General features: G+C 47.5%; 1 protein-coding gene across 4 annotated transcripts in view; it reads right to left on the bottom strand.

Moving 5' to 3' along the window:
• Phactr3 (phosphatase and actin regulator 3) overlaps positions 1 to 19,050 on the bottom strand; it is a 236,532-nt gene that overhangs the window by 31,278 nt on the left and 186,204 nt on the right. For all 4 annotated transcript variants that reach the window (XM_006976034.4, XM_006976033.3, XM_006976036.4 and 1 more), the window contains exon 8: positions 595 to 748. In XM_006976034.4, the coding sequence (XP_006976096.1) occupies positions 595 to 748 (154 nt within the window). The remainder of the gene's footprint in view (positions 1 to 594; positions 749 to 19,050) is intronic.

Below are 19,050 nucleotides of genomic sequence, written 5' to 3'. Positions count from 1 at the left end.
TTTTTCTTGTGGACCTCAGACAAGACTTTGAGGCAAGGGGAGGAGAGCCTGGCCCAATCTGTGACTTAGTGTAGGGATTGTTAGTGTATTCCTCATCTTGTAGCACATAGGAAGTGATGCACATTCTGTCCCCCAAAGTGTGACACTGTATGTAGACATTCATGTAAGTATAGCTTTTCCAACAGACTCAGATGATCTAGCAAGGCTGGACCCATGTTCTTAGAGGGAGATAACTAGGTGGAAGCTATGTGGAGTAGTATGTAGCCAGTCCCACCACAGAAAACACATGTCCTCAGCAATTTGGTCCAGGCCCTCCCTCCCTCCTTCACACATCTCCCTTGACTCATGCAGATCACTGGTTCACCTTGGGGTATTTTAGGGATAACTGAGAAAGTTTTGATTGTCCCAGGGAACATGAAGGCACAGGCCAGGGATGCTGCTGAGCCACAGGCACACGGGCAATCCCATCAGAGAGCTATTTGTCCCCAAGCAGTGTCAAGGGCTGAATGACCTGCTGCAGACTCTGCATCTATCTATATGCCCTGCCCAGCACTGGGCAGAGGCCTCTGCATTAGTCTGCATATAACTACTTACTTGGATAGCTTCATTTCTATCTGCTGTCGGATCTCCTGCCTCTCCTCATCAGTCCTCCTGGGGAAGATGTTCCGGTCCTCCAGCTCCTGCTTGCTCGGCCGGTTCCTCAGCTTCACCGCCAGCAGCTCCTTCTTGCATTTCCTTGGCAACGTTCCTGTGAGACCCACCAGGATGAGAAACATATCTTAGAGGACTGGCTTCCTGTAGCCTTCAGTGGATGCAGTCAGGAGTTTGGACTGGGGACCAGGGGCTGAAACCGGAAGACCCACACATGCTACACTGTGCTGCTTTCTAGAGGCTCAGTGGTCAATGGGCAGGGCAAGGTGCATGATGCCACATGGTGGGTCATTAGTCCCCCATTCAGGGGTCACATGCTCCACAGTAGGGATTATTCAGGAACTAGACACTTGGGTGGTCATGGCCCACATTGCCTTTCAAAGCCATCTGCACTTGGGCCATGAATTACAGAGAATCTCTACCTGTGGTGGCTGTGACTCCAGCCCTGGGTAAAGCTGACTTCTCACCCCGGTGCCTTCCACTGTCTAACTGCATATGTGTACTTTCGGTACCGAGAGCATGCCACCCAAGCTCCTCTGCCTGCCCCCTGCCCTGCTGACACTGCCGATAGATGCCCTCTCTCTGGACGGAGGACACCCCTGGATCAGTCTCCATCATGACCCAGCACCTTGTCTGTCTTCCCTTGACCAACATCTCTATTAACTGCTGGTTGTCATCTGTCTCCTTCACTAACTAGACTTTGGTTCAGTGACAGCCACTCTCCTCAGAGAGACATGTGGACAGCAGAGGCACTCAGTGAAGAATATTGCAAGTGCATGAATGACCAGGCTGGCCCTGGGTCTGCCTGGCTGAGTTGCATCTTAGCATTTGTACATGCGCATGCACACCATAAACAACACTTAAGAAATAAACAGCCTGAGACAGAGCCAGCACACACTGTGCAGCAGAACACACAAAACAAGCAAATATATAGAAGATGATCCTTTAGGAGGAATTCGGGAGATAAAACACAAAAACAGAACTCTTCTGAGGCCTGAGTTTCTAATGGGAAGTTGTTCATCACATGCCTTAGAGAGAAAGAAAAAGTTATTGCAAGACACTTGGGCATGGATTCCAGTCTGAGTCTGCTTTACCAGCTTTGCCAATGATGGTATCCTCACAGTCTCATTTCTTACAGTCTGAAGAAGCCATACACAGTTTCAGTTGGTGTTTCTGTCCATTATTAAGGATGCAGAAGCTATAGTGACTTAATGACCTTAAGACATTTCAAGGATCTAGGGATGAAGCCTTCATGAATGTCAGGGACTGCTCCCTAATGAAGGAAAAAAAGGCCATTCTCTGACCACTGCAGCATGTTCAACCACAAAACTCCACTGACTGTGTGGCATCCTCATATTTAGTGAGGTGTGTCTTAAAGTCACTGTGAATGTCTGTAACACAAATCTTAACAGGTCTTATTAATAAAAACAAACCTGGAGCCAGGTACTGGGGTCAATGCTGGAAGATCAGAGAAGCAGAACAAGCCACAGCCACTTCGCCTCGCCAGTTCCTCAGCTGATCCTGTTTCCTCTGAATCCTCATCCAAATGGATCTCAGCTGAACTGCTTCTCAAAAGTCTGAAAGCTTAACCAGCTCTAGTTCCTGGTCCTCACGTCTTATATACCTTTATGCTTTCTGCCATCACTTCCTGGGATTAAAGGTATGAGTCACTATGCCCGGCTGTTTCCTGTGTGGCTTTGAACTCACAGAGATCCGGATGGATCTCTGCCTCCCAAGTGCTAGGATTAAAGGCATGTGCCACTGCCACCGTTCTTCTGCTATGGCTTGCTATTAGCTATGAACCACAAGCACTTTTATTTATTAGCATACAAATAAAATCACATTTCAGCACAAATAAAATATCACTATAATTGTCTTAGTATCATCACTACAGATGTAATCAGATTTGTTCTTAACTGAGAGGTCCTCTCACTGATACTTCTGGCCAGAAGTAGAAATTTTCCCTGCATGAGATCTTTGCAAATTAGAAAGTAGTTCTTATCTGTGTATGCCTGGTCTCCAGGACCACCAGAGGACACACAGTAGGGCCACAGCAAGAACTTCTGGCCTGCCTTCACCAAGGTTTAAGCTGGAGGCTACCAGAGTTTGCTATTTAGCACTCAAGTGGCAATAGCAACAAAAGGGAGATTCCAGAAAAAAGAGTCTACAATAAGGACTTCTCGTGGATTTGAGTGAGCCTTCTGTCTGACGGGGCTGGTCGTCAGGAATGTATCTGGAGAATAGACTGTCTGCTAGAGAGAGAAAGTGAAGGTTGAGAAACAAGCAAGACTTCTGTCCCCACAGCTCCAAGAACTCAGGGCCACACGTACTTCCTCCCAGTCTTTGATCTTTGATCTAGAAATCTTACTTTTAGGGAGCCATCCCAACCCCCTCAAAACAAATCAGAGAAGTGACAGGGAACAGACAGGACTCTCTCATGTTCTATGGACAGTTCTGTAGTCTGTGCTGCAGATGGGACTTTCTCACACATTGCTGGCGGTTTGTTTTCTTGGAGCTAACCTCTAACCCAGAGGGTGCCTCAGGAGGAATTTGAGGCTCCTAGGCAGGAGTGACAGAGGACAGTGAGGAAAAGGGCCTAACAGTTTTAGTTTCCACTCAGTTTCCTAGCTGATGGGTGTGGCAGACCTTTGCAATGTTAACCCTCTGTTACCCAACTCTCTGAATAAAGCACAGCTTACAGATTCAATTCCTGCCTCTGCATCTGCCTCCTGGTGACAGGCAGCATGGACTCTGCCTGCCAGCTACATAAGAACATAAAAGGAGGCCTCTCTCCAATGAGGTAGGTAGGAGGCAGCCATGGCTGGGCACCTGTGAAATTATGGTACATATTCCCACCTGTGTTCCTCTATGCCAATTCAAAATGGCAGAGACACGTGCTGTATAGTTTTGTGCCAACATGATGCAAGCTAGAGTCTTCAGAGAGAAGGGAGCCTCAATTGAGAAAATGCCTCCATAAGGTAGGGCTGTAGGCAGGCCTGCAGGACATTTTCTTAGTGATCAGTGGGGGAGGGCTCAGCACATTGTGGCTGGCACCCTCCCTGGGCTAGTGGTTCTGGAGTTTATAAGGAAGCAGCTGAGTAACCCAGTAAGCAGCACCCTCCAGGGCCTCTGAATCAGCTCCTGCCTCCAGGATCCTGCTCTGTTTGAGGTCTTGTCCCAACTTCCTTCAGTGATGAACAATGATATGGAAGTATAAACCCTTTCCTCCCCAAGTTGCTTTTTGGTCATGGTGTTTCACTACAGCAATAGAAACCCTAAGAAAATATGTTACTGAAACACAAAACATTCATGACATCACCAAGGGAAAAGAGAAATACATTATAATGGAGATACATGAACATGAGACCAATTTTGTAAATATTTATAATTTCACTATAAATTGAAGGTGAAAGCAGGTCAAGAATTATTTTTCTCACTCATTTTTGTTTTCTGTATTGGAGGTTTGTCCTGACATAAATACACTCTCCTGGTGTAAAGTAAATAAGGGCCTAAGGTGAATGTGTCTGAGTGGTTTTGATAAGGATGCTAGGGAAAGTTTCTCCTCCATAAACAAGGAAACTTGGTTTCATTCACAAATTTCCAGAACCAGCATTTTTAGAACTCTGGGAATTAACCTAAATATTTCCACAATGTAGAAGTGTTTATTCAAGAAACATGGGCTGAAAGTCTGAGTGTTGGGAAGGAAGATGGGATGCTGGCTCCTTTCTGGGTACCAGAGTGGCCCAGCCAGCAGCTGACTGCAGCACAGGGCTGCACCTGGCCTTCCACTCTCCATGCATGCTGCACAGGGCTGCACCTGGCCTTCCACACTCCATGCATGCTGCATAGGACTTCACCTGGCCTTCTACACTCCATACATGCTGCACAGGGCTGCACCTGGATTTCCACTCTCCATGCATGCTGCACAGGGCTGCGCTTGGATTTCCACACTCCATGCATGCTGCATAGGGCCATACCTGACCTTCCACACTCTATGCATGACTGCTACACAGGGCTGCACCTGACCTTCTACAATCCTTGCATGACTGTTGCACAGGGCTGCACCTGGATTTCCACACTCCATGCATGCTGCATAGGACTTCACCTGGTCTTCCACACTCCATGCATGCTGCATAGGACTCACCTGGTCTCTACACTCCATACATGCTGCATAGGACTCACCTGGTCTTCTACACTCCATACATGATGCATAGGACTCACCTGGTCTTCTACACTCCATGCATGACTATTGCACAGGGCTGCACCTGGCCTTCCACACTCCATACACGCTGCATACTGTGTGAGATTCAGCACCCCTCCCCTCCAAGTCCCAGCCTCGTTAGCCTCCATGATCCACCCCAGAGGGGAGATGGTGGGTTCTGGACAGCCTCTGCCTCCACCACCCTGACGTCACAGAAGCACAGACACCCTCAGCTGCTGCCTGTTGTGTCCTCCCAACCCTGTGTCATGCCTGCCACTCTGTCCACACATAGACTTGTTCATTCAGGTGTGCTCAGGACTCATTCCTTCCCCATCTGTCCATGCCATTCCTCCATGCCTTCCTCTGCCCCTGGACACCAAGCACTGACTGCTGAGGGCTCAGTATTTCCATATCCAGACCCAGCTTCCTCCTACCATAGAAGCCTGCGACATCAGCTCCTATGCCAGTGCCTGCGCCTGCACCTGAGTGTGTGTATGTCCACCTTGGCACCCTGCCAGAGCACAGAGAATTGAGTGACAGGCCTAGAGGGAAAACCAGGGCTGCCCCAGCACCCACACTCCTCACCCTGATGCCATGAGTCCTAGCATACCTTTGTCATGTGCCTGCCTCACTCCTAGTACCCACAGGCGACAACAGGGAGGGAAAGACATAGGACAAGAGCAGGTGCAGCGGCCTCAAGTGCAGCGGGTGTGCTCCGCTGTGTGCCCTCTCCACGGAGCTTTCTGAGTGCTCTTTTGTTTAAAGAGCCTGGAGCACGTTATCCTGGTGCAGGGGTGGGTCAGGCGAGCTCAGCAGTGGTGGGGGCTCTGCTTGCTTGTTCTGCTACATCTGAGCTTGGACAACGTCTACGGGGTCATGCTGCACAGACTATGACAAATAAGCCCTACAGGGAAGGTGCCTCCATATCCAGAAGGAAGGTGAGAACACAATGGGAGTTCAAATCCAGCTTGGGCTGCATCAGGAATTCAAGGCCAGCCTGGGCTACATATGGCACTACCAAGAAAGAACAGAAAAGAGAAATTAGACCATGAGAACATCAACATCTACTTCTGCCAAGTGTGTATGGGCCGGATTCTCTTTTCACTCCAAAACAAAGCATAGTAGAAATATAGGAATGATTTTCAGATGCTGAAAACAAGCAGCAACAGAGGGCAAGGGGAGAGACGAGCATTGAATGAGGCACTCCCTAGGGGTCCAGCAGACGCTGGGATGGATGCCGGGCTGTGACTGACAGGGGCCCAGGAAGAGCCTTGGAAATTGTCTGAGTTGAGAAGGTGAAGCAGAGAGGCCGAAAGGGCCCACAGCTGGAGTTTGTAGGACAAACAGCTGGAAAAACTGAGCAGTGGCCTCAAGATGTGCTGAGTCTCTTACGCCTTGAGTTGGCATATGCCTGGGAAAGAGGGCCACAGAGGCACTACCTGGTGCCCAAGGACATTGGGAGACCTGTGGCTGTGCCCCATGCCCGTCAGTCAGGCTGGAACATGAGGTGATCATCAAGACACTGGGAAGGGTGCACAGATGGTCCTGGTCTTTGGAACGAACAGTCATCAGCCGGATGGAGCTTAGTTCCACTTCTGTCTAAGAAATTGTAAAAGCTAGACCAGGATGCGTGAGGCCGTTTCCAAGTAACCAAGCTGCTTCCCAGAATAAAACTCAACAGATATTTATAGGACTGGAAGAGCATCCGACAACCAAGAAATAGATTCACGATGTGTGTCAGCCAACCCAAACTCCCCACGCCTACAGAGAAGCGGGAAGGGCTGGGCCAAGCTCCAGCGGCACAAAGGGACCGTGTGGAGCCTGTCATCACTGTCACTGGCAGTGAGAACACCTTAATGGCCTTGAGAGACAGAGAGGCACGCTGCTGTGGCATGATGAAGGGAACCACCCAGAAGCAACACACTGAGATGACACTCACTGGAAGACAACTCAGGCAATTCCGACTCAACACACGCCAAAAATATCTCAGGATAAAGGCGAACACTGTTTCAGAAATTAGAAAGCGACAAGAACCAATGACTGAAGGTAATCCTTCAGGCGGTAGGGAAAGGATGGACTTTAGATGGAAACCTGAAATCCGAAAAGGAAAGAGGCGGCATGGGGCTGCCACCTGCAATGCACAGATGTATTCTTATTTAATTCTCTTTAAAGAAGCTGGCTTTTAAAAATTATTTTTAAATTATGTGTATTTGCATGTGTGCATATAGGTCTCTTTGAAGGCCAGAAGAAGACTTTGGATCCCCTGGAGCTTGAGTTATAGGCAATTGTGAGCCACCCAACACGATTGCTAGGAACTGAACTCAGTCCTTTGAAAGAGCAGTGTATCATCACCTTAGCTGCTGAGCTGTTCCCCCAGGCCAAGAAAACTGAGTTTATCAATAAGAGCAGTGGGGAACAGAAAGAAAAGGAAGCAGCTACTGTACGGTGACTGCCCCAAAGTGAAGGCAGCATAACCAGGCTTCAGGGTGTGGCTCAGTGGGCAGACTGCCCGCTCAGCAAGCATGAAGCCTGCAGCTCAGTGCCCAGCACTGTGTAAGAGCCACGCACGCAGGCAGCCACCCATTATCCCAGCACTAGAGAAGCTGAAGTGGGGGAATCCAGAGTTCAAGGTCACACTCAGCTATATAGTTGAGGTTAGCCTGGGCTATACAAGTCCCCACTTCAAAAACAAACAAGGCTAGAGAGATAGCTCAGCATTAAAAACCCTGGCTGCTCTTACAGAGGAACCAGGTTTGATTCCCAGCACCCATATAGAGGCTCAGAACCATCTGTAACTCCACTTCCAGGGACTTGACTCTGCTTCCTTGGGTTCCTTCATATGTCTGGTGCACATGTATACACTGAGGCGCATGCGCGCACACACACACACACACACACACACACAAAACTATTTTCAAAAGAAAACACATGCCACACAGTAAATCGAGATGTGATGACCAGCTACATTCATGTAGATATTCTGAGCATTTAATACAGAAAGGAATGTGAGTGAAAAGCAGAACAAAAGTTCAAGCTGCCACAAAACACCTGCTGAAAAAGCAGAGGGCAGGGCGCCCCTATTCTCATCCTGGCCAAAGAAAGCTGAAGGAGGTCATTAGCAGACAGGGGGAATTTCAGGGCAAACACCTTAGTCAGCAGGAAGGGTCACTCTGTTGTCATAAAGAGGTCACTCCACACATAGGTCATAAAGAACCTACATATGGGGGCCTTCTCAGGGCTTCAGAATACGGAACAAAAACCTGAGAAAACATGTAGGGCACAGCTGCGGCCAGGGGTCTCAGAGTTTTGTCCTGTGGCATTCAGAGTAGTAGGCAGAAACTCAGGTACTAGGGCCGACTTGCATACACCCACCAACACCACAGGCTGACACAGAATCCAGGCACAGAACACTGTCAGAGATCATGTGCTCCCTCCAAGTACAGGAGCCCCCTGTACTGGGACATAGCCTGTTCTGGGCCATGAAACAGGTTGATAGATTTCAAAGACCTCAATTCATATAAAACATGTCCTCAGACTAGAGTGGAACAAAATTGGAAATCAATGACAAAAAGATCTCTTCAAAAATAACCAGACTGAATTAAAATATATATTTAACTTCTGAGAAACCCAAAGTTCCAAGAAGAACTCACAACAGAAACACAGAGGATTTTGAAGCAAATGGAATCTATCAAAATGATGCTAAGGGGGTGTTTACAGCATTGAGTGCCCTTATTAAAACTACTGGCCTTAGAGTCGACCTCAATAACCTGGAAAAAGAACAAAGTAAACCATGGAGATGGACATAAAGCAATACGAAAGTACAGAGCAGAAACTAACTAAAAATAAAGACACTAACATGAAAAGTCAGTCAATGAGAAGATTGGCAAAACTGTAGCAGGATTGATCTGAAAGGAGGAGGAGAAGGGGAGTGAGGAGTGGTGGGTATTATCAGGAGCAGAAGAGATGACATGTCATCAAGTCTGCAGATCTTAAGAAGATACAAGAGGACATTTTCAGTGACTTCATGCTAATAAATTGGCAATTTAGATGACATAAACCAGTGCTAACTAGTTTTTATATCAGCTTCCCAGGATCATCTGGGAAGAAGAAATTGAGAAATTGCCTCCCTATAGGATTGAGCTGTAGACAAGTCTATAGGGTATTTTCTTGCTGGATGGTTGATGTGGGAGGGCCCATATCACTGTGGGCAGTGCCACCCCTGGGCTGGTGGTCCTGGGTACTATAAGAAGGCAGGCTGAGCAAGCCATGAGGAGCAAGCCAGTGAGCAGTGTTTAGCCATGGACTCTGCTTCAGTTCCTGTCCCGGCTTTTCTGGATGATGGACTCTAGTCTTTAAGATACACCCTTTCCTCCCCAAGTTGCTTTTGGTCATGGTATTTGATCACAGTAAGAGAAAGGTAGCTAAAAACATAATTTCTGGAGCAATATAAATTGCCAAAACTCAACTGAGCAATCATAACTATCTTAGGCTATATCTATTAAACAAAAGTAACTTTTAGATGATTCCATGGGCTGTGTTCTCCGGGTGTCCCTGAGCCCTCTGGATCCTACAATTCTTCCTTCCCTTCTTCCACAGGGTTTCCTGAGCTCCAAGGCACCTGATGAATATCTCTAATTTGAGCTCTCTCTCCACCTAATGTTTGGCTGTGGGTCTATGCATCTGCTCCCATCAGCAGCCAGCAGACGCCTCTCTGATGAGGACTGGGATAGGCACTGGTCTATGGGTATAGCAGAACATCATTAGGATTCATTTCATTGATTTTTTTTTCCTATACTAGGTCTCTGGGCTATCCAGCCTCCAGTTCCCGGTCATCCTGGCAGTGTGCAGCATGGGCTTCCTCTTGTGGAGTGGGCCTCAAATCAGACCAGGCATTGGTTGGCCACTTTCACAACTTCTGCGCATGCAGAGCTCATAGGGGCTCAAAGAGACTGAAGCGGCAATCATGGAGCCTGCATGGGTCTGAGCTAGGTCCTCTGCATATATGTTACAGTTGTTAGTTTCGTGTTTTGTGGAGACTCCTAACAGTGGGAGTTGGGGTATCTCTGACTCTTTCACCTGCTTTTAGGACCCTTTTCCGCCTCTTGGGTTGCCTTGCCCAGCCTTGATATGAGGGTTTGTGCCTAGTCTGATTGCATCTTGTTATGCCATGGTCTGTTGATGTCCCTGGGAGGCCTGCACTTTCCCGAAGGGAAATGGAGGGGTGGATTTGGAGAAGAGGAGAGGTAGGGGGAACTGGGAGGAGAGGAGGGAGGGGAAACTATGGTTGGGATGAATTATATGAAAAATAATAAATTTTTTAAAAAGTAACTTTTAGTTTAAAACTTACAAACATACAACACACACACACACACACACACACACACACACACACACACACACACACACACACACCATGGTGATTTTAACAAAACATGTCATGTTAAATAACATAGGTACTGTACAAATGATTTCAGAAAATTGAAGAAAAAATACTTCACAATTCATTCAGTGCAGCTAGAACTTACTTTGAAGGAAAACCCAGAAAACTAAAGTTTGACATTTCACAAGAACAAACACGGATATAAAACTTAAAACAAAAATCATCCCCAGCTCTGCAGAGCAATGGACAGGGTACCAAATTTCTAAAACAAAAATTTAGTAAATCTAACAGTTTATAAAAATGGGGCCTCTACACATGTGTGTACACAGGCATATATGTACCTGAACACATGTGCATTTGCACATACATGAACACCCATACTAAATAAAAAGGGGCTAGCACTACTCAGGTTTACAACTTACTAAGCACTGATAACCAGGGTATGTGATGTTGGCAACTAGAGAGGCAGCACATCAGAGGACGAGGAGAGAAAGGCCAGGGGTTGAATCCCACACATAGAGATGACTTTGTTGACAAATATGAAGAGTGTTCAGATGAAGAAACATCTTTTCAACAAATGGCCGGGGGGAATGAACTTTGATTCATCATTCATACCATGGCATATACCTAAAGATATGCCACAGACACAAATGTAAAACCTAAAAACAGACTTCTGGAAGAAAACAGGAGGAAACATTTGTGACCTTGGGGTCCACAAGGGTCTCCTGACACAAACCCAAAGCCCAAGCCACGAAGGAACTTGGTTGCCGCTGCTCTTCCAGAGCAGGAGCATGAGAGGAGACCGGACTGGAAGAGAATGTACGTCAAGTGGCATCTCTTGGAGGACTGTCCTGAGTGTATCGCCTGCTTAGGGAGATGATCAGCCTTGTTTTAAAAATTAGGCACATATTTGAGGAGATGGAAATATGAACAACATTTTAAATCAACATGGAAACACAAACACAAACCACCTGAAACACTAATGCCTGCCCTGAAACAAAGGGTGTGTGGGAGCTTGAACTCAACACAGTGCTGGTGGTGACAGGAAATGCAGGCAGTTTTGGAAAACACTGTCAGAGAGTGTGCGCGTGATCATGGGCATGCACGTTCACGTGAGTGAATGTTTGTATATGCACATGAGGGTATATATGCATACGCATGGATATCAGAAATCAACCTCAAGTGTGTCTCCTCAATCTCTATCTTATATTTTGAGACAGGTTCTCTTACTGAACCTGGAGCTCACTGAATGGTCTAGACATTTTGGCCAGTCAGACCCAGGGATCCTCCTCTCTGTGTCCCCAGAGATTAAAGGCACATGCTGCCATGTGGACCCAGTTTTTTTTTTACATGGATGCTAGCATCGTAACTCAGGTCCTCCAGTGTGAAGGGCGAGCAAGCACTCTACCACTTCCTGGCCTTGGCCAGTCTCTTCAACCGTTAACACCTTCATACGACTCAGACGGTCTACTCTATGTATTCCCCCAAAGAAATAGACGTGTGTGCACACAAAGGCTTCAACACAAGCAGCTGCCAGGGCTGGGCCTGTGCTAACTTTATGCCACCCAGGTGTGTAGCAGCAGCTGCTACAGCTGACCAAAGACTAAAGACTAGTTACGTACTCAACAGTGGAAAGGGGGCTATAGATTCCTTTTACAGGAACATTACATTACAGGAGAACAGGAAGTGGGTCAGGAAGCCAGGCTGTCTCAAGTGTGGTAATGTTGCACAGATAATGTATGCTTCTTATGTGGTCAATCGCATCTCACTGGAGATCCATAAAAAGTGATTGAAGATATCCTTACATGTAATTCTGGCAAACAGTGGCAAAACCATGATTTTGAATTATTTTGTGTACCTCTGTTAGAAGGCTCATCCATGGCCTTGTAAATCTTTGAGAATAAACCTCATTCTTCTCCCCAGGGCTACAGAGGACACATAGTCTGCGCCCAGCCAGGCATCCCTTCTCCTCTGCTACAGAAACTTCCTTCCACTTCTGGAGTATGTCCAGGCCTATCTCGTCTTTGTGCCAACTCTTCCCCCTGCTCATAATTCTTCCTGCATGGCTGGTTCCTTCTCGGAACGCTCCAGCTCCTGGTTTACCTCCCGGAGACCATGGGGGTTACCATGCTGTGTGGAGGCAGTCGTTACTCTCAGGCCCATCAACTAGGTGATGCCCACCACAACACATACTCCACTTGGCAATTTGCTTGCTGGCTAGCTGGCCTGTGTGTTGTCTATAGAGTCCCTAAACCATGGGCTCCAAGGGAGAAGAGAACCCTACCTGCCTTGATCACACTTGATCCCCAGGGCCCAGAACAGGGCCACACACACAGAAGATGCTCAGATGAACTGGCCAAGAGAGGGTGGGTCTAGACCTGTCTAACCATCCCAGACCCTTAGTCTGCACCTAACACCACCACTGGCTGTGCCATGAGGACCACACTGGCACCTTAGGTATCACAGTTACAGCTTCTCTCTAGAGAGGAAGAAAGCAGTGGATTAGGAAAGGCTGGCATGGGGAAGGCCCTCCTGCATAGTTCTATGTGGTGAGGGGATGGGGAAGAGCAAGGGGAGAGGGTTGAGTCTCACTCATCTTCAAGAGGGAAAGTCTCACACATGCACCTGTGCCTGGATATGTATTGAATGTGCCCCCCTCCTCCATAGTGGGTAAGAACTGGACCCTAGGAAACCCCCTGGAGAGGCAGCTGTACCTAAGAGACGGAAGTGGAAGTGATTCTTTTTAAACTGACACAGTGTGAACATGTCACCTGTTCTCACACTACGAGTAGGCACGAAACATGCTTGCATGGTCTCCAGGTGGTCCCAGCCTCCCTGCTGTGAGGCAGCACTCTTCAAGATCAGGGGTCCCAGGAGAGCAAGACAAGTGGTGATTTGTGTCCACATGGAGCTGTAGCCAGGCCACTCTCAACCAACTAGGGCTTGTCCCAGCTACTGAAATTAAAGCTGAAAGGAGTCCAGGGCTCTGCAGGTAACTAATGAAAGGATGGTGATGCCCATGGACACCTGAGATGTGCTGGGATGTGGCCATCTGAGAGCAGAGCTGGCCACCTGCCTCAGGGAAGCATGGCCTCTGCTTCAATTATAAAATGTCTGTGTACTTGCTTACTGCATATGTCTTAAACTGGCCATAGCCAGGAGAAAAACCATCTCTTTCCCCACTCACCCCTCAGCTCTAGAAGAAACTATGGTCCAGGCTGGCTTGGGCAACGATTTATAGAAGTGCTGTGCCTGGGTGTTTACTCTGGCAATGGTACCAAGATAAGCAGAAATTCAGAAATTTTCTCTTAATTTTATGTGTGCGGTGTGTGTGTGTGTGTGTGTGTGTGCGTGCGCGCACACCACATGCATGCTGTGCCCCTGGAGGTCAGAGGGCCATCAGATCTCCTGGAATTGGAGTTACTGAAGGTTTTGAGCTGCCATGTGGGTGCTGGGAACCAAACCTGGGTCCTCTGGAAGAGCAGCCAGTGCTCTTAACTGTGGAGCCATCTCTCCAGGCCATAGCCATAAAATTTTAAAGACCTCTGTGCATCTAAACATGGATGTCTTCCTCCCTCCATAACAGTAGACAAGGGAAGCATAGGGAGGTTGACATTGTTGAAAAGATCTGTGTGTCCAACAGAGAGAGCCCCATACAAATACCCAGGAACTCCTAACCTTACACAAGATCCTCTATAAACACTAACTGCCCAGAGGAGCCTGCACAAACATCAGTTTGAACTTTAAAAGTTATCCCTCTGCTGTTCGGGTATTGTTGATGTAATAGTGCTGGGGCTCTGGGGCATAAAGCTTTTTGCATTGGGAATGTGACAAAGACACTTGTAAAAGAGACCACACAGGGCTCAGCTGGCTTCCCTCTGCCTGTGATCCTCCAGTGGATCACAGCCCTCACATATTCAAACATGCAGCACCTTGATCATGGAGTCTCCAGACTCCAGAAGTGGGAGAAAAGAAATGCCCATCCTTTACAAATTGCCTGATGTCTGCTATTTTGTTACAGCAACACAGAACAAAGATGACACTCTAACCTCAGGCCCTCCACAGCGCCTGCCAACCTCGAGAGCCTCAGCATGTCCGCACCAAGTTAGGGCAACTTTGGATTGGGTCCATTAATAAACTTCACTTCAAAAACTGATGATTGAGCTGCTGACTTGAATTTGACTTAAAACTAAAAGGTTGTTTGATGAATTTTGGCTTGAGATTAAGACAGAATTTCTAACACTTTCTGATATGGCCCTAAACACATCTGTCATTTTTGAACCCTATATTTAAGCAAAGTCATCTTCTTGGCATTGATGACTGTAAAATCAAAACATCGATCAACTCTGAAAGACACTCAAGAGTCTCCGTGACCTGCGGCCTCAAACGTTCAGCCAAGATTTAGCGCTTTCTGCAAACAACACATCCATCTCGCTGGTGTGCAACTGTGCTTTTATCTTTAGTAAATGGTGAAATGATGATATTCATACCAAAGAACTGTTTTAATTAAATTTATTTATGGCTTTTAAGCAGTTAGTGTGCTGTCTGCATACCTCTTTTGTAGTTCTATATACCCATGGTTGAAAAACAACATTTCTCAAGTGAAAAGGAGCCATGGGGGTGGGAGTAAGAAGCCTGGGCCCAGCAGCATCCCCTTGTCACACTTGTCCACTCTTCTCATAGCAAAGAGACCTCCAGGAGCCCCCTCCAGCTGTGTGCAGATGTCTGTAAATGCCTTTAACGGCACAAAGACTTTAACATGTGAGTGTGGTCTCATCAGTGAGATCATGACCTGACAAGAAGCAACCTAAGATGGGGTTGGAGAGATGGCCCAGGGGTTGAGAGCACTCTTACAGAGTGCGTCAGTTCATTCCCAGCACCCACGTGGTGGCTCATAACCACCTCTAACCCCAGTTCCATAAGATCTGGAGCCTACTTCTGGCCTCAGTGAGCACCACACATATTTGGTGTATATATAGACAAATACTCATACACATAAGTAATAAATAAATAATGAAAAAGAAGTAACATGAGGGAGGAGAGTTTATTTTGGCATATAGTTTGGTGGAGTACAGTCATCACAGGAGAAAGAGCTGGTAATGGATCTGTGGATGCAGCATGAGCCTTAGGTGGCTGCTCACACTGTGTCCTCGGGGAACAGAAAGAGGTGGGTGCCTGCTCAGCATCATCTTCTGCTCCCTTCTCCCCTGCCTCCTGTATTCATCTGCATAGTTATCCATGCTTAGCATGAATCCTTCCTCTGCAGTTAAACCTCCCTGGAAACACCCATCTGGGTGTGCCTGTGAAGATGTCTTTTAAGTGATTCTAAATGCAGTCAAGTTGATGAGGAAGATTAACCTTTACACCACATAAACCTGCTAGCTGCAAAGATAACTCAATAATTACCTATTAACAGTCAGAAAGCCCTCCATAGACACCTGTACAAGGTGTAAACTACTCAATAAACATACATTGCCTGCATAGAGATCACAATAGATAGGACTTTATTGCACAGGCAGAGCAATGCAAGCCCTTGACAATGTCCTCAAACACCTGTCACCAGCTAGCTGCTGGCTTCACACTGGAAATTCAGATTCTCTTGTAAAGTTGTTACAATAGAATGGCGCCAATGGGAGAAGATAGAGAGCCAGAGATAGACCCTTTGAGTTCAGCTGACTCCCTGCAAAGGTGCCAAGACCACACAATGGAAGAAATAACATTATCTCTGATGCCCAGGGAAAATGGACATTGGACCTGAGCTACTACAACCCACACAAGCTCTTGCCTCACACCTCTAGCTCCCATCTCACACTATAATGAAAATCAACATGAAATGGGTAAAAGATGTTAGCATGAGGCTTGAAACTGCAGAATTATAACAAGAAAACACTAGGTAAATGTTCCACAGCATTGTGGGCAAAGGTTTCCTATATAAGACCAAAGAGCAAAGTGTAAAACAAAAATGAAAACAACAACAACAATAACAACAATAACAAACAGTGGCATAGCATCGAATTCAAACACCTCTACACAGTAGCGGAAAATGGGCAGAATAAAGAGACCACACCACTGGGGAGGCAGTTTACACAAACCGTCCATTAGCTACGAGGTCAACACCAACACGCAGAAGAAATTCACTCCAGTAGCAAGGAAACAAATCAGCATCCACTTTTAAAATGCGGAAAAGGACATAAATGAACAGAGGAGGCCTGGAGAAACGCTCAGAAGGCTGCCACACAAGCACGGGGAACTGAGTTCAGATCCCCAGCACGCATGTGAAAAACAAGGTGTGGCCTCATGCTCCTGCAGTCCCACTACTGGGGAGGAAGAGGGGGCATCTATGAGTTGCAGGTTAGCCAGTCTGGCCTGATTGGTCGGCCCTGGGCCAATGAAAGGCTTCATCTCACAAAAGCTGAGGGGGGGGGGGGTAACCAGTGCCAACCTCTGGCCTCCAGAGGCGCGCACGCACACGCGCGCGCACACACACACACACACACACACACACACACACACACACACACACGACAGATGGAGCTCCCGTGTATACATGCGAAGTCCATCATCGCCACTACACACCAGGAAAGCTGAGTTACACCACAGGGGACAACAGTCCTTGTCCACCGGAAATGGCTGCTGGGGGAGAGGCAGACAACAGTGGTCAGGGTGCAGAGAAAGGACCATCTTCATGCACCACTGGTGGGAGCTCAGATCAGGCCAGGCAGCCCAGGTGAGCACAGCTACCACGCACCCACTGCGTCCTTCCTGAGTAAGAATCCAAAGGGATTAAAGTGACGGCTCCACAGTTAAGATCACGTATTGTTCTTCTCAGTCACCCATGTCCTACAGCTCAACTGCCTGTAACTCCAGCTCTAGGGGACCCAACACTTTCCTCTGTCCTCACACATGGCACATATACATAGACACATAAACAAAAATAAAAATATTTTAAAAATGCAGTGTGCCAGAGAGATATCTGCACACCTATTTTTATGGAAGCTTGTTTTACTAAATCTAAAACAGAAGATAGATCTGCAAATGAATGGATAAAGACAGCACGGTCTCTATACAGACATAATGCAAAGGGAAGGGGAAGAAATTCCATCACGCACTACCCTGGTGCACCGTGGAGGGCACTATGCTGAGGAAAGCCTGCAGCACAGAGAGACAAGCACCATGTGCTTCCAGGGATGTATTTTGAGCTGTCGAGCTCATGCGAGTTTGGGGTGAACTGTGGTTATCTGAGGCTAGAGTGTGGTGTGGGAGAAGAGATGCGGATGGAAGATAAGTCTCTTGGTGACCTTGTGGGAGGAGCTTTAGTGAGCTTTGGTGTGGGTGGGGCTACAATAAAGCTCAACACTGTGTTTCAAAATGGAGAAAGGAGAATGTGAATGTCAGTACTTCCTGTGTATGAGGGGTGCTAAGTGTATTTACTCATCCTAGCTCAATCACTCTGAAATGTGGTCATCTGTAAGAACATCACAAGGTACCAACACATAGTTTAAACAGTTGTCCTTTGTCACCGAAAACAAGCTAAATGGTCTACGCCTGGGGAAGGCCATGGGTGAGGCGTGCTTGCTGTTGATGAACTCATGAAGACCTGAGTTCAAATCCCTGGGGACTGTGTAAAAAGCTGGACAGGGTCACATGCATGCCTGTGTGGTGGGGGTGCAGAGACAAAATGTCACTGGGGCTTGCTGGCTGGCAGCCTAACTCCAGGTTCTGTGAGACCTGTCTCAGAAAGTGATAGAGCAAGACAATGCACACACACACACACACACACACACACACACACACACACACACACACACACAGAGCCAGGCAAATACATAAAGACTTTGTTCTCAACTGTGGCTGGAGTTTAGGACTAACTGGTGAATTAGTCTGGTTTCTCCAAAGAAGCTCAGGCAACAGAATGCTCACACCACCCACAAAAACACACACACACATGTACATGCGTGTGTGCATGCAGATTCATGGGGCTATCAGCAAGCACAGGCCATCCAGATGTGGGTGGTGACAAGTTCAAACCTCAACAGCAGCCTGAGGGGCTGGGAGCTCAGCTGGGCTGAGATCACAGGACTAACAGAATGTCTTCCCTGGAAACCAGAGATTAGTGCTGAAGGGGTTTTCAAGCCCTTTGTGGTCTTCACACAACACTCACATCCTTGAGGGCACCCCTTCCTGCAAGTCACCCAAGGGCACACCCCTACAGCACATCTTCCCAGCACCCCAGGAGCATCTGATGAAAAGTCTAGAAGGACTCTCTAGCTAGGGGGACACACGGGTACTAAGAAGGCTGAAAGCTACAACACCCAGGCCTTGGGGCAGCCACGTTAGTTCTAGGGAAGGAGCACCTGAACACTTTTGAAAGTGGTCATACTTCCATAGAGAACAGAGATCACAGTATAATCTATGCTGCTCAACCTGTCACCTCCAACCACCTCTCTGGAAGTCCTACCGCATGCCCTGGGCCGCCTGCATCCAGAGATCAGTCACTAGCACCATGCAGGATACCTATGAGAAGGAAACCTACAAGCCTGCATTTGAACTGCAGCCAAAGACCTGGATACAGTGGGCCAGCAAGCCCCCTTCCCTCTGCCTCAGAGAGAAGGGACAAAATAGAGCCTGCCACATCAGGAAGTCCTCCATAGCGGCAACAGACCACACACGAACTCTAACAAGGGGAACAGAAAGAAATGCCGAGTACCAGCTCCACAATGAAAATCTGAAGGCGGCACTGACTGACTGTGACTGTCACTGGCCACAGAGCTCCACCCTGACATCTCGACCACTTGGTGAGGATAAGCACAGCCTCTTC

Source organism: Peromyscus maniculatus, chromosome 4 (genome assembly GCF_049852395.1).
Source record: "Peromyscus maniculatus bairdii isolate BWxNUB_F1_BW_parent chromosome 4, HU_Pman_BW_mat_3.1, whole genome shotgun sequence".
In the NCBI taxonomy this organism is placed as follows: domain Eukaryota; kingdom Metazoa; phylum Chordata; class Mammalia; order Rodentia; family Cricetidae; genus Peromyscus; species Peromyscus maniculatus.
This window is presented reverse-complemented; position numbering and strand designations above follow the sequence as displayed.